We start from the raw sequence: 19,325 nt of genomic DNA on the forward strand, positions 1-19,325 counted from the left end.
CGCAGGCGATTGCTAGTGTCTGCTGGTTTATAAAGAGCAAACCTATAAAAAAAAAGGTCAGTTCGGTACACACCCCATATACCTTTTTAACCGTGTAGAATTCGCAATTTTTCATATATTTTAATATCCTATTACATAAACTCATCTCATAATAATATTATTACGAGCAGGTTAGTATAGATGATAATGAAAATAATCTTAACTATACATACAAAATTGTTCGGTTAATCACCTATAAATTATAACTTTACGTTTTATGTAGCTACTTTTATATTATATTATGTATACCTGCCTATATCGGATTCCATTATACTTACAGCCTACTGCAGGTTACAAAAAAAATGCAAAAATTGATAAACTTCGTGTTTCTTTTATGTATTTAGTTTAAGTGGTTAAACATTGTAATATAGTTTAATCTTAAGACTAGAAGAGTCAAGCACATTACTTTTTTAAGCATAATTATGTAATTAAATAATATAAAAATCAGATTTTAAGACTAAATTATACAGTCGTTTTATTACCTCAAAACAATCAAAACTGATGAGTAGGTAGTTGTAATGTATTCTAACTTTATTGTTTATCAAAAAGCAATATTATACATTTATACCAATAATTGCAGATTGTGGTTATTTTGAAACTCAATTCTAAATATACCTAACTCAATTTCCTAAAAGTATTAATAATTTTTAGATTCTGAGTGATGGGGTGAATACATTGGTTTAAACTGTTTTAAGTATTGTTTTTTTTCCTTGTCTGCGTGTGGTAAGGTGTAAAAATAGTTCAATTTTCAGCCTATAATATTACCAAGTATATTTGATGATATTATTGTGAATAAAGTAATTTATATATAACCTATTTACGTGGAGCCTTGTTTTAAATTTTCAATCCTTAGCCATAAAAGTTAAACATTTTATACATTTTTAACTACAAAATAATTAATAAATTATAAATTTGATAAATGTTGTCAAAATTTGAACTTTAAATGCTTATAAAAAAAAATTGTGCCTATGTATTTTTAATATTTTTCAACTGCTATTATAACGATATATCAGGAGCCTTATATTAAATATTCATGTTTTTTTACCTAACAAATAAAATTTTATTGATATTTATAGAAAAAAAAACTAAAAAAATTGAAAACTGACAATGTCCGTAAACAGCTCAAAAAGAGTCAAAATATTTTCAAAATGTTATGGTGTATAGGAAATGCAATTATAAACATTCAGTCAAAATTGCATGTCCCTACGGTCATTTATTTTAGAGTTAACCGGGACATAAGGCGTCCCGAAATTTATTTTCGAGACACCGATACCCCAAGTCAAAAACCGGTGACAGTTCTGTTTTTCCGGGACGTATGGTAACCCTATATTTTCCACTTGACTGCACTATTTTTTTTATAGTACACACTATACATGCGGACAATGACACGTTATACCACACTGGTGTATTTGAAAACTACAACACTGCATTGGTGTATAATAATGAAGTGGAAAATGTCTTGAATTATATGATAAGGATAACAAATCATATAATTTTCTCACAGCTCCTTTATGTCTGTATAAAAATCTGAATATTTTCCACACCGCTAAAATTCACGGTGTCGTTTAACTGCACTCCTGTAGATAAAATTACATTGCACCATGGTATCATATGGAATTAATATTTCACTGACGATACTAATCATTATCATGCCACCTGTGTGTACTAGTGCAGTCAGATGGAAAACGCTATTAAATACTTTTATAATTTTATACCTATTAAAACATATCATACAGCCATACAGGTTACACAATTTGGCTTTAAAAAGTTAAAAAATAGGTTTGGTATAATAAATGTATTCTTGTCTTAAACACATAGGCATACATTTCTGGTCGAGCCTAGGCAATTATGGTGCATTGGTGCCCTAATATTTGGACAGCACCCCTAATTTTTTTTAACACATCAACATACATGTTGATGTATTTACCTATTAATGTTTATAGTTATTGTATTTGTATAAAGGTTTAATGTTTTTCAGTATTTGGAAGGAACGAGTTCCAAAAGGAACGGATTCCTGGAACGAATTCTTTTTTATAAAAAAAGAACGAGAAAATGAACTAGTACTTTTTTTCAAGGAAAAATTACAAAATTGTTCGTTCCATTCTAGTTCCAATAATTTACAAAGATAATTATGTAAATAATTGAAATTAAGATATATTATTTTTAATGTGTATAATGTGTATTGCTAATTAGTGATCGTTATCGAGTATCGACGTTAAGACAATCGACATACGTTGACCAACAATTTAATTTTGAAGAAAATCTCAAAATAGAATTATAAAATATATACCTACTTGTAGTTATATATTATAATTAAAAATTAAAGAAGTATGCATATGAAAAAAAAAACATAAGTGATTAAATAAGAATTTTTATTTTATTTGCAACTAAAAAAGAAACTCGCTCATTTTCCAAAGGAACGAATTCTTTTTTTTTTTAAGGAACAAGGAATGGAACGAATTCCTTTTTATAAGGAACTTGCCAATGTTATTGTTGGATCGTATCTATAGCGGTACACACAAATATTTTTGATTTTATTATACTTTCACGACAAATAAAATTTCCATGATCTCCACGTATATATTATTATTATAATACAAGCATTATAAATAAAATATATACGCATACTTTACCATGCCCCCAAAAAGTTTCAGGTCGAGCCTAGGCTTGACCGGCTCGCCCCGTGCGCACGCCTATGCTTAAACACCTATCTGCGGAAAAATGTCTGGCCTGGTTTAAAAAGTTATAGTCCTATAGTATATGGTAGGTTAAATATATTTTCGCCAAAAACTATTATTATCATAGTCGTAAATAGCCCAATTTTTTTGTTGGGAGGGGGCAGAAGTATAAATGAAACTTTATACCAAACGTAAATTGACAATGTGTCTGTAATCTGTGTTATATACCTGTTTTTTTTTTATTATAAAACAATATATTTATAATTATAGGTATGTATTCTGTATAATATATTATAAATAGCCGATAATATATACCTATAATATATTATAGGTATACTGTAGGTAGGTATTAGGTACAATACAAAAAGTAAAAGTTATGTTAGAAGTTGTCGTGTTATACTTGAGAGAAGGGAGTGTCCAGTGACACCACCAAGTTCAGGACTCATCATAGAGGTATGATTTTTAATTTAAATTTGTATTCTTCTACTTCTTATTTAGGTCTCTTGTCACGGGGCATGAGGGTATATACTGTTATAATGTACTTATCACTTATTTTAAACTAAGTCACGAGACACGAATAGTGGAGAAAGGAGAACAACTAACAAGTACGATGTAAATACCTAACCAGCTATCACAATCACATATTCACGTCTTCGTTGTTCGTATGGGCTATTTAACTAACGTCTATCTATATTCTATACAGTTTAGGCTTGACAATTGTCAAGTTACAGATTTACAAATCAAACTATCTTTTAAGTCTAATAAGTAGTTAGGTAGTGTACCTGATACTTGATAGGCTGATAAACCAATATAGTTTTGTACCAATACCATTATGGTATGATACTATCATGGTCTATGTTTAATCTATGCCAATATTCAATAAATACTTCGTAGTTCATACCTTTAATTTTTGTGACGACTAATTAAGATTTCTGGTGAATAATAAATGCAAAAATTCGATTTTTTTTCAATGAGATAGTTAAGACCAGCGTGATCAGAACTCAATAATCCTTATTCCTTCGTTAATCGTCATTAATTTGTCATTTTGACATTTTATCTACATCGTAAAACGAGATTCGTATTTCGTCATTCGTGACGACTGACGAGTGACGACCCACAGACTTGTTCTGTGCTTCTATGCTACACGCCTACACATTTACAGATATAGAAATATGTCATATGTGTCGTTCAGAATAACCATAGAACAATAACACACAGTGTCTAACCCCTGGAATAACGAAATAAAATTATCAACTTGCTATCAATAAAATTATCATGTTTTCATTTTTTTTTATCAATATTAGCTAGTAGGTTATCAACGATCAACGTCAAAATCACAACAAAAACAGAATTTAAAAAAAATAGGTAGCTTGTAATTATTTTAGCAGTATTAAGCAATACCTACCTATATATTATATGTGTTTATCGATTTAGTTTCGAGTACGCAATGAAGTTGTTTGTGTAAAAAAAATTATCCAAAGAATGACATAATCATTATTTTATGACATTTTTCCGTTCAGTATATCGTCTGTTCACTACAATGAGCAAACCTCAAGTCGTTTTTGTCCTTGGAGGCCCAGGTGCAGGTAAGGGTACGCAATGTTCCAACATAGTATCCAAATTTGGATTTGTCCACCTGTCTGCTGGTGACCTGTTACGAGCAGAACGCAGTAAACCTGACAGTATGTTCGGAGAATTGATTGACAGTCATATCAAGAATGGTACAATTGTCCCAGTAGAAATCACATGTAAACTTATACAAAATGCAATGGAAGCATCGGCAGCTAATCGATTTCTGATTGATGGATTTCCACGAAATAAAGACAATATGATTGGCTGGGATACCACAATTGGAGACCAAGTTGATCTTCTATTTGTGCTGTTTCTAGAATGTTCCGAAAATGTATGTATACAATTTAGTATAATGTAGTATAGAAGACTAATGGTACTGAAAAACTTGTACCAAAATTAACTATTATTTTATTTTAATAGGTATGCATAGAACGATGCATGAAAAGAGGTGCTGCTGGAAGTGGTCGTGCTGATGATAATTTAGAAAGTTTAAAAAAGAGGATTGTCACATTTGTGAATGATTCTATGCCGATTATAGAATATTTTAAAGAGAAAAATTTAGTGAAAAGAGTTGAAGCAGGAAAAAATGCCGAAGATGTATGGTCCGATATTATTGAATTATTCAAAAACATTTGAATAGAGAAACAAAATAAACATTTAACTTATTAGACAATTTCCTAAATATGTAGATTAAATTATTTTTATTCTTGCACTATCCCAACAAAAGTTATTATTTTAAAATATGTATACCAGTGATTCAAGATATTTGATTAGTGTTTTAATCAGTTTTTTTTTATTTATTGAATGATCCAATAAAAACACAATAACATAATTTTAATTATATTGAATGTTTTTAATTTCCATTAACCTTCATCCTTAAAATGTAATTCTTAAAATTTACATGATAATTTAATGTCTTGCCTATAATTTTACAAAATATCATATCATCAAATGAAAATACTTTAAAAACTTCTCTAAAAGTATCAAGGTTCATACTAAAATAGTTATTGAAAAAATGCAACCAAAATATAGAATGTTTATTTTATTTTAATATTTTAATTTTTCTATGGTTCTACAATTTAACCAGTATTTAATAAATTAAATTAAATCATTTTTGATTATACAAATATGACATAAGCCTATTTAATGTTCAACAAATATTACCATAATACTGATGTTTGATTTTATTTGGTAATAATTTAAATGTATAAAAATGATTATGACAAGTTACAATCCCTTACCAATAAAATATATTCTAGTTTAATTTTTGAGTTTAGAAATTATAAATTTAATTTATTTGTGTGTTTTTTTTGGTATTTTGATCAAATTTGTTTTACATTACCACTAGAACATATTTTAGAACATTCCATTTTTATTTTTATAAAAGTTTATATAAAATATTTTTGTAATTATTATAACAACTTTAATTGCATGTTTTTGCATATTTTGAATTTTTAGTACAAAACTGTAAACCTGCATGATATTTTAAAATACCTAATCAATTTTATTACAATTGTATTAAACTAACTTTGAAGCTCCCATTGATACCTACAACTTACATTATTATGAGCCTTTTATACCATATACCTGATGGCAAATTATGATTTTTAGTTAAGACCATGATAATAGATGAACAGATAATATTATAATATATCCTAAGACTTGCATTATGAACTAAGGCAATAATTATAGATGACAAATCTAAAGAATCTGACACGACAATTGGAAATTGGAATAAACTAACGACCATGACAAAATAGATTATAATAATATTTAATTAAACTAATTCAATTTATCATGATTCATGACCAAATACTTTTAATAGTTATAACTTATAAATTATAACCACACTTCCACTGGGCAGATATATAATACAACTATAGCATGACAAAATGTATTATTTTATATAGGTATAAAAGATTTAACAGAAAACTTAACAAATGAAATAACTTTTGATGTAAATTTCTAATCAATATTTAAACATTTGTTTCCATATATATAATTTATAGACGTTTGCGCTACTAATACAATATACATTATTTATTTTTTTAATACTATAAATCAAAATTTTTAAATTTTTTAAAATTTTTTTTTCGATAACTCAAAACAGCTTATTTGTAAATCTAATTTTAATTTGATGTTTGATGATAAAAACGTTTATATAAATCAGGTAGTTAGTTTTTTAAATCGTTAACATATTTATCATTTAAATAATTATGTATAAATGTATAATACTATTATACAGTGCTCAAAAGATTAGATAAGGGATACAAAAGTATAAAAAAATTTGCGGAACATTGTAGGTACGCATAAAAATTTATTAAAAATAAGGGGACTTGAGGACTTTCCCTAAATTCAAATCAAGCATTGATATTGTCATGGAAGCCTAGATCTAAAGTATTTTTAAGCCGTGATGTATAGGTACATAATATTATAATATTATCTACATGGTCATCTAAGCATAATATCAGAATGCTGCAACCACGAATTAAGATTTAAGACACGGTCAGAAGATCTTAAGACCGTGATTTAAGACATTATACAGGAAACGAAACGAATGATTTTAAAATTTAAAATTAGCTTTTTTTTTTTTTTGGTCTATGATACTAATTACTAATCAAGGTGTATTGATACTAAATACTAATACATCTTAAATAGTGGTCTGTGTAATGTGTTAGTGTCACCATGAACTATAATTAATAATTATCTTAGTTCATGCCTCATGGATCCACGATTAAAGATATAAATATCTATTATCTAATGGTTGCTCGACGGGCAATGTCATAAGCGAAATCACATGACAATTGATTTTACTCTCAGAATCAGCTGCTTAACTGAGTGCGATCTCTATTCGTGAAAATAAGGTTATATATTAAAATATTACATGAAACCTTAGATCATATTATATTCTATTATAGCATGAAACTATATTCCCACCTAATTTCGGATAGCATATTAGCATTATAATATAGTACAATGGTACTTCAAAATTCCACTACGCTCTACGAGCGCTGCAGAATTGTTCTTACCATAACTCATGAGAGTAATTTTGAGGACGACAATTCCATGCTCGGCTCGTTGGACAACCATTATATCCAACTATCGGCTATCCAAGGTGTATTTATAAATGAAAGCAATTAAATTCACCTTGATTATAATATGTTTATATTTATTATTTAATAATAGTTAGTTCCTTATTCTCCCGGTATCATGAAAAGATAATATTATAAGAAACGTATAGATGTTAAAATAATTAAGATGTACCATGGTACCACTGTGTGTTATCTTGTAATCCGTGGCCACACTGTTAACTGTTGAGTAACCTCAAACGATAATTATGATCAGTCCTTTTCGTTCGTGTTGATTTTGTTTACTTCTCGAGTATTTCAGATTTTGAGTTGAAGAAACTACAATCATGGTAAGTATCTGAATTTATCTTAATAATCCTCTAGTTTTGAAGTAAAACGTTGATTCTTAATAATATACGTGAAACTCTAAGCCTTTTCACTCTATGGATAATTGACACCGACCCAAACGATAGATTTTCCAAAGGCGGTGTCAAAAACCAATCTTGGCCGACTAAATTTTAAATTCAATTCACTTAATAATGTATGAATAATATTATGAATTAGGGTCGCGTCAGGACGAAGACTGTCAAGAAGGCTGCCAGAGTCATCATCGAGAAGTATTACACTCGGCTAACACTAGACTTTCACACCAACAAGAGGATATGTGAGGAAATCGCTATCATCCCCACAAAGCCACTACGTAACAAAATCGCTGGGTAAATACTAAATATGATATTGTTGATATTACGTTAGCCAAAACTGTGGTTAGTTCAGACATTAAATTAATCATGAGTTTTAAACATCGTTAATAACTAATGATTTCTGACTATTAGTTTTGAATGAACCTACCTACCGCTAAACGGTGTCATCTTTGGGCAGTTTTGAAATTATATTGTAAATAATTTTATGATTAATTTATCTAATGTATTTTCAATGTAAAATTGTAGTTAAGGTTTGGTTTATTTATTTCTATTGCATTTGAACAAAACAAATTATTCCTTCTGTTTTTATTTATTTTTTTACTTGCCCCATGTTGTATTGAATATTGAGGTATTCATGTTTTTCTTATAAAAAACCTATATTATAATTCACTTACACCAACTTTGGGCACTATTTAAAATTGTTTTTATAAATAGACATTTTTCTGAGTTGTACAAATATATTTTGTAACTGTTTAGTTTAAATTAACATATACAAATAATAACCTAACATTTTCACCAATTTATCTCCGACGTTTACCCATCTGTACAAAATTAAAAATATAACTATAGAGTATAGGTACTATTTAGACTAAAAATATATATCCAAACACATTTTTTCGGACATTAGCAAAACGATAGATAATGGACATAAAATTAATACCTACATTTTAAATTTAATGCTCCGAGCCTGCAACACTAACTACCCAAAGTGATTTTAATTATTTGTTTCACATTAATTAATTGATAAGACACTGTTATGGAGGTAAAACTATAAGATAATAATAAAATTGCCCCTAGTTAGCCCATTGGATGGTATACTGTTAATTATTATTACTCTATGTTAGGTATATAATTTATAACTTAAAATTTAATTTTGATTCTTCACCCCATTTAAATAGAACTTCTCGTTTGATTGAATAAAATCAATAAGTACTCTTGAGTTCTATATTTTTAAATTAATTTATTGAAGCCTAAATAACAAAGGCCATGGTAAATTAAACATTACAGAAAATTATACGATTGAGATTTTATACAACTTAAAAGTATAAAATTTTGATTGTTTTAGAAAAGTTATAAGTATTTAAGTGTTAAACATTCAGTGTTTAGGTCAATTCTAAGTGCTTCATAGGATTGTTAATATAATACCCACTAGTTACTACCTAGTACCCAGTCAATTGAGTATTGGCATTTATGATAGTCATAGAGATATCGTAATATCGATAAATCGATACCTAAATTTTTTTTTTAATATCGCACAATTCAAAAATATATTGTTGAAGAAGCCTAATGTCTTGAATATGCAAAATAATCTTTTTCCTACAAACTATGATGGACAAAGCCAATAAAAAAAAATATATGTATAAACTTAAAAATCCGCGCTCTAGTCATTATTTACAGTCTCTTCGGTGACTGTTATATGAAAGTTCTACTGTATTTTAAATGTATTGAAATCAATCACAAAGCTATTTAAAATGTCCGATATTCTCTCAAAACTTTTGAAAGTAAGTTTTTGATATTCTTCAAAAGCGGAATATTTTTCTGAGTATTTTGATACATAACAATCAAATTTCGGAATAGTAGTAACCTTAAAATACTTAAGTTATAACTCGTAACATATCATAAATGTAACAAAATACTCATAAAAATATTCCGTTTTTAAAGATGAAACTATAACTGTTCTCATTCAAAATAGTATAAGGATAAAAAATATTTTCAAAAACATTAATACTTTTTGAAATAATGAGTTCATGATAAAAGAATCATCCTGTATAGAAAACAACAGTCTTGCCCAACATCAAAAAATATCAATCTTATATTCTTACTTTCAATTTTTTTTAAATCTTGACATTACAGATTTGTTACTCATTTAATGAAAAGATTGCGTACAAGTCAAGTTCGTGGTATTTCCATTAAATTGCAAGAAGAAGAACGTGAGAGGAGAGACAACTATGTACCAGAAGTTTCTGCTCTTGAACAAGATGTTATTGAAGTCGATACTGAAACCAAAGACATGTTGAAAATGCTGGTATGTTACTATTATTTTTTTTTTATCTTATACTTTATAATAAGGTAGTTGGCTATATTATAGTTTTTTTTATTTTAAGGATTTCCAAAACATCTCAGGATTACAACTTGTCCTCAGCGGAACCCAGTACCCCAAGAGGAATTAAGACATGTGAGTCACATGATGTGACAACCGTTATAACAGCTTATGATTCAGTAAAACAAATTTTCCAAACATGTTATTATTTATTTATTTTAACTATAAGGACTGTGCCACACATAGCGGTTAAAACTGTGGAATTATCGAAACAGCCAAAAATAGACAGGTAGCGTCATACCGCACAGATCAACGCTACTCACGGTGTTTTGTCCCTGCATTAAACTGCTATGTGTGACGCCGGCCTGAGTCCTTAATTGACATCTTCCATTATAATAAATAAAAAAATTACAAATCCTAGTTTCCTAAAAACCCTAAATCACTAAATCTTTATTAAAAAAAAAACCGTACTAAAAATTTAACGGAATATCAATTTTTGAGGACATTATAATTAAAAATCTGAAGGTCAGTCTCTCAAGTATAGACATTATGGCAAATTCAAATCTGTTATTAGAATTCTTATCGTTTCACTAGATCAACAGGTACGTCTAAGTTCCTGTCCTATGTGTGTTATACAAAGACAGAAAATCAACGATAAAAATTGCCTTAACAACATGAAGTTAATTAATAAATGATTAATTCAGAGGTCACCATGGGATAGCTGGTAAAAGTATAAATGTAAAAAAAAATTGTCAAAATATATTTTAAGAAGCAAAATAAACTACAATTAATAATACCTAAACTTATTTGGTACATAATACATAACAGATAAGATCATTTCTATAATTAAACATTGGTTTACTTTGTAGAATGTTTGAACATAATAATATAATATTTGTGAAATGTAACCATTTTATATTAATAGAAATAAATTAATTATCGTAGTTAAAACTTCTTGTTAAACTGCTGTTTAATTTTACAAGTTATCTTATTTAAAATTATTTTAAATTGACAAATAAAAGGGACCTCGGTATGCAGCAATTAGCAACTGCTGCACACCTAGTTGCTTATCTGTAGTGGTATGTCTGTATTGGCATAATTTTTTTTTGACTACCCGTATTTAAAACAAAAATGGTATTTTTTTCACTATATACTTCATTTTTATAATATATTTATAAAAAGACAAGAATTAAAATTATATATTGCAGTGTTACCGTCACCATCGAGTTTCGATTAAAAATATATAGTGAGAAAACCGTCGCCACTGAAATTATTATTATTAGATATCGGATACTCGAAAATTATATTCCATCATATGAACAATGCATTTTATTGTAGAAATAAATTTTAGTTAAACAACTTAATATTTTTATATATAATGTAAACACAATATGTATATTTTTTTATGTACTCCCTACTCTGCATAATACATTGAAAATAGTTGTATATGCTACCTGTGGTGGCGTGGTGCATACTTAACAGAGACCACGCTTCCCAAATTCCATGGTAGGTGTGTAGATTTCCTGCAAAAATGGCCAAATTGGGGCATAGTACACTCACCACAATACAATTACGATGCGGAGACCATCGCTTTCAAATGCTCAAGCCGCTTCTATATCAGGGACCCAGAAGAGATTGTCTCACAACCCCGCCCACGTTTAATCAGTGGCTGGGCAATCTAGATCTCCTAATCTAATACCAAATGAATTATTCTATACAAATAAATTTTGTTCTATTTTATTTTATTTATATATTCATGTTACCTACCTTAATCATTGCCTGATGTAATGCATTTAATCATAAACCATCCGCTAAATAAATAAAATGTATACGCAGTACACTAGTACACACACAATACACATAAACAATCACAAACACCACTATCGTCTATCACTCGTTATGTAGTAGGTACTAGAGCTTATGGTCATTCTTAGCTATAAATTACATTTTATTAGCATTTTTCAATTATTAATGTAATAGTTTTGTATACTTTTTGTTTTATTTTAACATTTTTCATAGACATACATCCCCTTTGTCTTACGGATTTTTATTTGTATTCAGATATTCTCGTATTTGACTACACAAAATCGAATACATCAATACCTATCATACATCGTATACTACTAAGAATGTGATTACTTCGTGTATAGGAGTGGCGATTTATGTTGTTTCGACGGGGTATGACGCATTTTGGTTTGTGTGCTACCATATTCTCTCAGCAAACGGAGTGACGAAGGGCTAAAATGTAATTATGGAAACATTGGAAACTATTGCAGTAATGTACCTATTTTGCATATACTATACGCCGGATAACACTATGTTTGCATTTAAAAGTAGCATACTGAAAACTTCGATTAGCTATAACTACGAAACTAAATTCGTGCGCCAAACTTTGATTTCACCAATATTTTTTTCCCCCAAAGGCATAAATTCACTTTAGCTACCCAGCACATTTTTGGTATTTCAGCAAGTTAAGAACGATGGTACAAAAACAAATTTGCGGAAACCATTATTTTGGAAGTTATAGCCATCCAAAGTTTGCGATTTTAGGTTTAATACGCATGCGCGCAACACTACTCAATGTCGCGCGGAGGACCTTGAGTTTAAAGTATAATATACTTATGTGACTTTAACAGGCTGGCCAATGGCCATAACAACTTTGTTTAATTCCGAGGCCTACGCAAGGTGGTTTTACACAGCAAATCGGAGGATATTTTCGATTATTTTGTCCGAGCGCAGCGCAGCGAGCGTGTTGCAACGCTAGCAGATTTTGTGCTTTTTAACAACTTTGTTTAATTCCTAGGCCTGCTCTAGGTGGTTTTACACAACCAGTCAAGTAGCGTTGTGCGCATGTGCATAAACGTAAAATCGCAAACTTTGGATGGCTATAACTTCCAATATAATGGTTTCCGCATTTTTTTTTTGCACACTCGTTCTTAACTTGTTTAAATACTTCGAAACAAAAAATTCCAAAAGTGTGCTGGTTAATTAAAGTGAATTTATTCGCATCCAAAAAATGACTGTCCCACAATATGTTAAAATCATAGATATATACAACAACTAGATAGCCGTCTTTATATAAGTTGTGACCAATGTTGAAGTCGGTCGCCATTTATAAAGCAGGCAATGTTTACATTTGTTTTATATTTATTTATATAAAAATATATTTATCTATATACATATATACTGTGATAATATTATTTTGTAAACATTTGTTGTATGTATCTATGGTTAAAATACGTAAAAAAAAATTAAAATTTGTTACAGGCGCTGCGCGTGGCAGTCAAGTAGCGTTGCGCGCAAGCACATAAACATAAGCAATAATTTGTCATTTATATGTATAATTTACAGCATTTTTTTGGAGTTAATTTTAACTGTATTTAAATTAAATAATTTATACAAGTTATGAATTAATAGTGATATACTTATGTCATTCTGGCAAAATTAGCTTATTTTAACCTTTTTGTATACAATTAGTCATTCAAAAATTGAATAACTTATTTGACATATGTTTATGTCACTCTTTTTAAAATTCTAATATGATAAAGATATTATTTATGGTTGATAGTACAATATGATACTTATCATGTGGACATGTGGTTGAATTTCCACTACTGAATAAACTTCATGTGGAAATCGCAGATGAAAGTAATCACAAAACTTCAAATTAGTTTTTAAGTTGCTTAAACATATTTTGAACTGAAAAATACTTATTTCGAACAAATATTATAGATATTCATATTTTTTTCGCAAATCTAAAAAAAAAATTGATTTTGGGGTGTATAGGGTCAGAACGTATTATATTTTTGTTTTTGCTGGATTTTATTAATTAATTTAATTTAAAATTGTGTTTCTAGGCACTACACTACTACTCAACATTTATAAAAATATATTTTACTGACCCTATACACCCCAAGGACATTGCATGATACATTTCACAGAGCAAAACTATTGAGTGTCCCTATTCGCCCCTTATTTAGGTACATAATGTTGGTTTTCTTTGTAAAAATGGACTATTTCTCATAGGAAATACATTGCATATAAGCTAACATGTTTAAAAATTTATTTTACTGGCCTTATTAATCCCATGGACAGTGCGAATATATTTTTAGAGCATAATGATCTTGTAACCCTATTCAACTCAAAATGAATATGTATAGGGTCACAGTTTTAAAAAAATGTATAAAAAAATCGAGCAAAGTGAATGTATTTTTTTTATAATAAATTATATCGTCACATCTTACTTTTCATTAAAAAAAAATTTATTTATCTTTAAAACTCTAAGAGATATTACCAAAAAACCTTTGAAATTGACCCTATTCACCCTGTTTTAAGTATATGTTGTTATAATTTACAAGTAATCAGATAATTTATTAATTCTAATAGATATTTGTAATGTTTAACTCTAAAATTATCTACTTTGGATACAAAGATTAATAGATTACCACAACAATAGCAATAATGTCCAGGACAAGCAAAATTAGCTATTGCTGTATCCATTTCTTTCATCTACATTAGTCCAACATTCATTAGAACAATCTTAACTAACTAACCTCTACTATTTATAACAGCTCCTTGTAGTCTTTTTCCCATAGATGATGTCATGATGACTGTCATCACTGCTGTTGTAATCATAACCAATAGCAGCAGAATTTGATTTAACAACATTAAACGTTAAAATAATTCTTAATAGAAAGAAATTTGTAGTAGGTATTTATGATTATTAATATATTTACTTTATCAAATATAATTTTTGATATATTATATACAATGAACACTTTTATTATTATTATTATTATTATTATTATCCTATTTTTCAATTAAATAAATGATCAAACAAGACTTTAATAAATAAATAATTAAATTCTACTAAAATAACTACATAAATAACTACATAAATAACTAATAAAATACCTAGCTAATAAAATAACAAATAAAATAACTAATAAAATAACAAATAAAATAACTACAAATTAATTTTGATCCCAAGTATATCCAGGAGAACTACCTTGACCGTCAATACAATAATAACAAACATAACTATTTACTTTATATTCTTTATAATTTCTGTTAGCACAACAACGCATTGCTTCAGTTGTATGACGAAAACCTTCAAAACCATTAAAATCACAAGCTCCTTCATATTCACATATTCTCGGTGCTTGTGTAGGTCTTTTTGTGACTACTGGAGTTTTGTCATTATTACCGGTTTGACCACGAAGACAGTTACATCTATGACATATTACATCATTGGTTCCTACTTCATTAGTACACTCAAAATGTGTTCCACATTTATTTGAACATGATATTTGACATTGTTCTGAACTTGAATATAGATCAAAACATTTATTACCATTATTTCCTCTAACAGCATCAATTTTGTTACAATAAAATAATAATATTAATATAGTCAGTGTCATTATAACATTCATTTTAATATAATATACTAATAACACGTTTATTATAATAAAATACACTATTAAAAATATACACTATTATTACACGTTTATTATACTATACTATTTTTTCAATTAAAATACTTTTATCGTGGCTATTTTCCTCCTTGGCTTTTTTGTATTATATGATATAACAATATCATCTGTGTATTTTATTACTCGCTATTAACAGGTAGCTAGATTAAGACAGGTCAATAGTTTCGATCATGAAGTAGTGTCTAAGGTCTAAGATTAATGTATATTAATCTATATTTATTAATCTTAGTTCATGGTTTCGATCTTAGATCATTTACAATGGATGGAGCTACTTTAATCATTTGCCGTGTTTAACATAACCCTCTCCCCCCCTACCCCACTTATTAGTTATTTTATAGTGATTGTTGGAGAAACGCATGCGTAATAACTCGTTGTTCCTTGAAATTAGATGGGTGGGGGGGGGGAGTTATGTTTGACACAGCTACGAGAAATACTGAATACACACATAGCTCCATCCTATTGTATATGATCTAAGGTTTCGATAGAGAAATACATTATAGACAATTTTTATAATAACAATGTTATGTAGATACTGCGTAGTGGTCGTCAGTTATCACTTATCATAATTTATTAAAAAAAATTATATTTTTACAAATACTCTATAATATGTCATAATAGAGCATATTATTTTGTTTCTTATAAATAAGTATTTAATGTTTCTTTCACAAATTCACGATTGTAACATTTGTAAGTAGTTAATAACTACAAGTTATTAGTTTGGTATTATAGTTTCATGGGTATCCGGATAAAAAAGCCACCGACAAAAAAGTCATGAACAAAAATGCCACGGATAAAAAAAGACACGGATTTATTTTAAAATTGAATACAATAGTTTAAATTTACAATTTAAAAAAAAAAATGTATTTAAAAAAAAATAATTAATTAAAATAATCTTATTGTGTAAGCAATAGCTGTCAAATATTCGTCCATTGTCCGTTCTGTTAATAGTCATCACTACATATTTTAAATAATTTTTCTTGCATGTTTTCAAAGTTTTTTTTTACTTAAATTGCCTATTGCAAATTGGGCTAACTTTGTATCGTCAGAAGCTAACTCTAACCTCATTTTGTTATTTAATGCCCAAATAGAAGGATGATTGTGGCCTATTAATTTGGAAAAACGCTGGTTCCACCCTTCTGTTTGGTTGTTAGTTCGATGTCCATTATTGAGGGTAGTTTGGTGGACATTCCATATTGTTGGTGGATAGAGTGCTGGAATATTTCAAAGTCTGATATCATTATTTGGATTACAGTGAACACTTCTGTAAGATCCATGGACATACGTGGTATCAAAATAATCTACCAAATTTATTGCTTCCGGTGGCATAATTGTTCTTAAGAAATCCATTCCCTCTAATACTTTGTTTACTGGTAAAAATGCTAGACTATCGAGTTTTCTACAAAATATACTAAAATTATTATTATTATTCATATACATATTTTCAAGTCCAAGGCTCTGTATTTTTCTATGCGTGTTTTGAGTAAGGTGATAAAAGCTCCGAGTTACCGATAACTCACCCTTTAACTAAAATGGCCATTAGTATATGGTCTACTAATAATATTAGGGGGATTTAAAATGTGTAATATTTTTGTATTAAAAAGTAAAAAGACACGTATTTTGGTATTTTCTTCACATAGTTTAATTTTCAAAATATTTCGCTTATTTTAAATTCTGAGCGAAGCGATGAATGTATTGATTTTACAATGATGTGTGTTTTTTTTTTATTTATTTTTTTATATTTTTTATTATTTTTTTTTTTTTTTAATATTTCTATTTTAGATTCTGAGCGAAGCGATGAATGTATTGATTTTACAATGATGTGTGTTTTTTTTTTAATTTTTGTGTCTGTCATCACCTTTTAGGACAGTAAAAGTGCTTGGATTTTCTTCAACAGTAACTTTTCTGATAGGAAAGTGAATCTAGTTGTACTTTAGGGAGTCAAAAGTAAACATTTCCCAGTAGTTTTCAAAAGAGGCGTAAAAAACAAAAGAAAAATTAAGGAAAAACGGGAATTTTTACGCAAAAATTGTTTTTGAGAAAACCGATTTTGGTTTTTGGTGTAACTCTAAAACAAATGACCGTAGGTACATGAAATTTTGAATGAACGTTTATATTAGCATTTTCTATACACCATAACATTTTCCAAATATTTTGATTTATTTTGAGCTGTTTATGGACATTTTCAGTTACCATTTTTTTTAGTTTTTTTTCTATAAATATCAATAACATTTTATCTGTAGGGTAAAAGAGCTTGAAAATTTAATAGAAGGCTCCTAGGTAATTATTTCAAAGGCAGATGAAAAAAATTAAAAATCCTAGGTCAGTTTTTATTTATAAGCATTCAAAGTTCAAATCACCACAAAATACGGAAAATCACGAAAATTAGCAAACTATTTTGAGTTGAGAATTCATAAAAATTTTTCTTTTTAAATCTAAGATTTGAAAATGTAATATAAGATTACTCATATTAAGTTGTTCTACCTTTATCAAAAAAAAAATATGTCTACAAGAAACTTAAATTAAATTTTTATGAGCGTCTGAAATTTATATTTTTACAACATTTGATATTCACTCAAATACTTGATATCTCATGTAACGATTTTCTTATTTTGTTGTAATTAAAAAACGAATGACTGTAGATATTTAAAAATTTCACTGAATGTTTATATTAGCATTTTCTACACACCATAACATTTTGAAAATAATTTGACTCTTTTTGAACTGTTTACGGGCATAGTCAGTTTTCAATTTTTTTAGTTTTTTTTCTATAAATATCAATAAAATTTTATTTGTTGTGTAAAAAAGCGTGAAAATGTAATGCAAGGCTCCTGATATAATGTTACAATTGCAGTTGGAAAATATTAAAAATACATAATCACAATTTTTTTTTATAAGCATTTAAAGTTCAAATTTTGACAACATTTATCAAATTTATAATTTATTAATTATTTTGTAGTTAAAAATGTATAAAATGTTTAACTTTTATGGCTAAGGATTTAAAATTTAAAACAAGGCTCCACGTAAATAGGTTGTATATATAAATTACTTTATTCACAATAATATCATCAAATATACTTATTTCATAGGCTCCTATCATAGGCTGACTGACCGTTTTCGCTCAGAATCGTTTTTCTTATACAATGATATTATATCATTGAATTCAAATTTAACACCATCCATTACAGTGACCCACTTGGAACCTACTGTACAGCAGAGCGACATCCACTTATCCACCTTTTTAGCTATAACCTTTTTAAATTATATTAATTGTATTCAATTTTAAAATAAATAATAATACATTGTAGTACCTAAATTTTTTTAGCACAAAAATAAATCCGTGTCTTTTTTTATCCATGGCTTTTTTATCGGTAGCTTTTTTATCCCATGGATTTTTTATCCCGTAGCTTTTTTATCAATGGCATTTTTATCCTAGATTCTTCATGGTGTAAGGAAAAGAAATAATTTATTATACTATTGACACAGCATCACCACAATACTGAAACCATGACTGAATTTAGTCAAAATTCAATAATTAGGACTGTATCTAGGATAAAAAAGCTACAGACAAAAAAACCAAAAATAATCTAGTCTTTACTCTTCAAGCCTTATGGTCACGTCTAACACTCTATAACACGATTATAATACATTTATAAGAACTTTATAAAAACGTTCTTTATTATAATCATGCTCTCTATCTGACTACTCACTAGTCAGTAGTCATACCTGAGTCATAC

At 28.2% G+C, this 19,325-nt stretch overlaps 2 protein-coding genes and 1 pseudogene across 2 annotated transcripts; 2 read left to right on the forward strand and 1 right to left on the reverse strand.

Annotated features, from left to right (window-relative positions):
* Nucleotides 1-4,015: 4,015 nt before the first annotated feature.
* Nucleotides 4,016-5,127, forward strand: LOC132949241 (UMP-CMP kinase). The gene is made up of 2 exons (XM_061020023.1): nt 4,016-4,620; nt 4,710-5,127. Exons 1-2 carry the CDS (start codon nt 4,219-4,221, stop codon nt 4,923-4,925), a joined length of 618 nt encoding a protein of 205 aa, XP_060876006.1. The 5' UTR covers nt 4,016-4,218; the 3' UTR covers nt 4,926-5,127.
* A 2,424-nt stretch (nt 5,128-7,551) lies between these two features.
* On the forward strand, nt 7,552-10,299 carry LOC132949352 (small ribosomal subunit protein eS17). The gene is made up of 4 exons (XM_061020202.1): nt 7,552-7,707; nt 7,922-8,073; nt 9,913-10,084; nt 10,164-10,299. The coding sequence occupies exons 1-4, from the start codon at nt 7,705-7,707 to the stop codon at nt 10,227-10,229; spliced, it is 393 nt and encodes a 130-aa protein (XP_060876185.1). The 5' UTR covers nt 7,552-7,704; the 3' UTR covers nt 10,230-10,299.
* Nucleotides 10,300-16,473: 6,174 nt separating this feature from the next.
* On the reverse strand, nt 16,474-19,323 carry LOC132948370 (uncharacterized; annotated as a pseudogene).
* Between the last annotated feature and the right edge of the window lie 2 nt (nt 19,324-19,325).

The sequence above is a fragment of the Metopolophium dirhodum genome, chromosome 7 (assembly GCF_019925205.1).
Source record: "Metopolophium dirhodum isolate CAU chromosome 7, ASM1992520v1, whole genome shotgun sequence".
NCBI lineage: Eukaryota > Metazoa > Arthropoda > Insecta > Hemiptera > Aphididae > Metopolophium > Metopolophium dirhodum.

Bases quoted from the DNA above. Each gene is read 5' to 3' on its own strand.
- LOC132949241 (XM_061020023.1), top strand. From the start codon at position 4,219: ATGACATTTTTCCGTTCAGTATATCGTCTGTTCACTACAATGAGCAAA. The intron at 4,621-4,709 runs GTATGTATACAA...TTATTTTAATAG, and splicing joins TTCTAGAATGTTCCGAAAAT to GTATGCATAGAACGATGCAT.
- LOC132949352 (XM_061020202.1), top strand. The intron at 8,074-9,912 runs GTAAATACTAAA...TTGACATTACAG, and splicing joins CTACGTAACAAAATCGCTGG to ATTTGTTACTCATTTAATGA. The intron at 10,085-10,163 runs GTATGTTACTAT...TTTTATTTTAAG, and splicing joins AAGACATGTTGAAAATGCTG to GATTTCCAAAACATCTCAGG.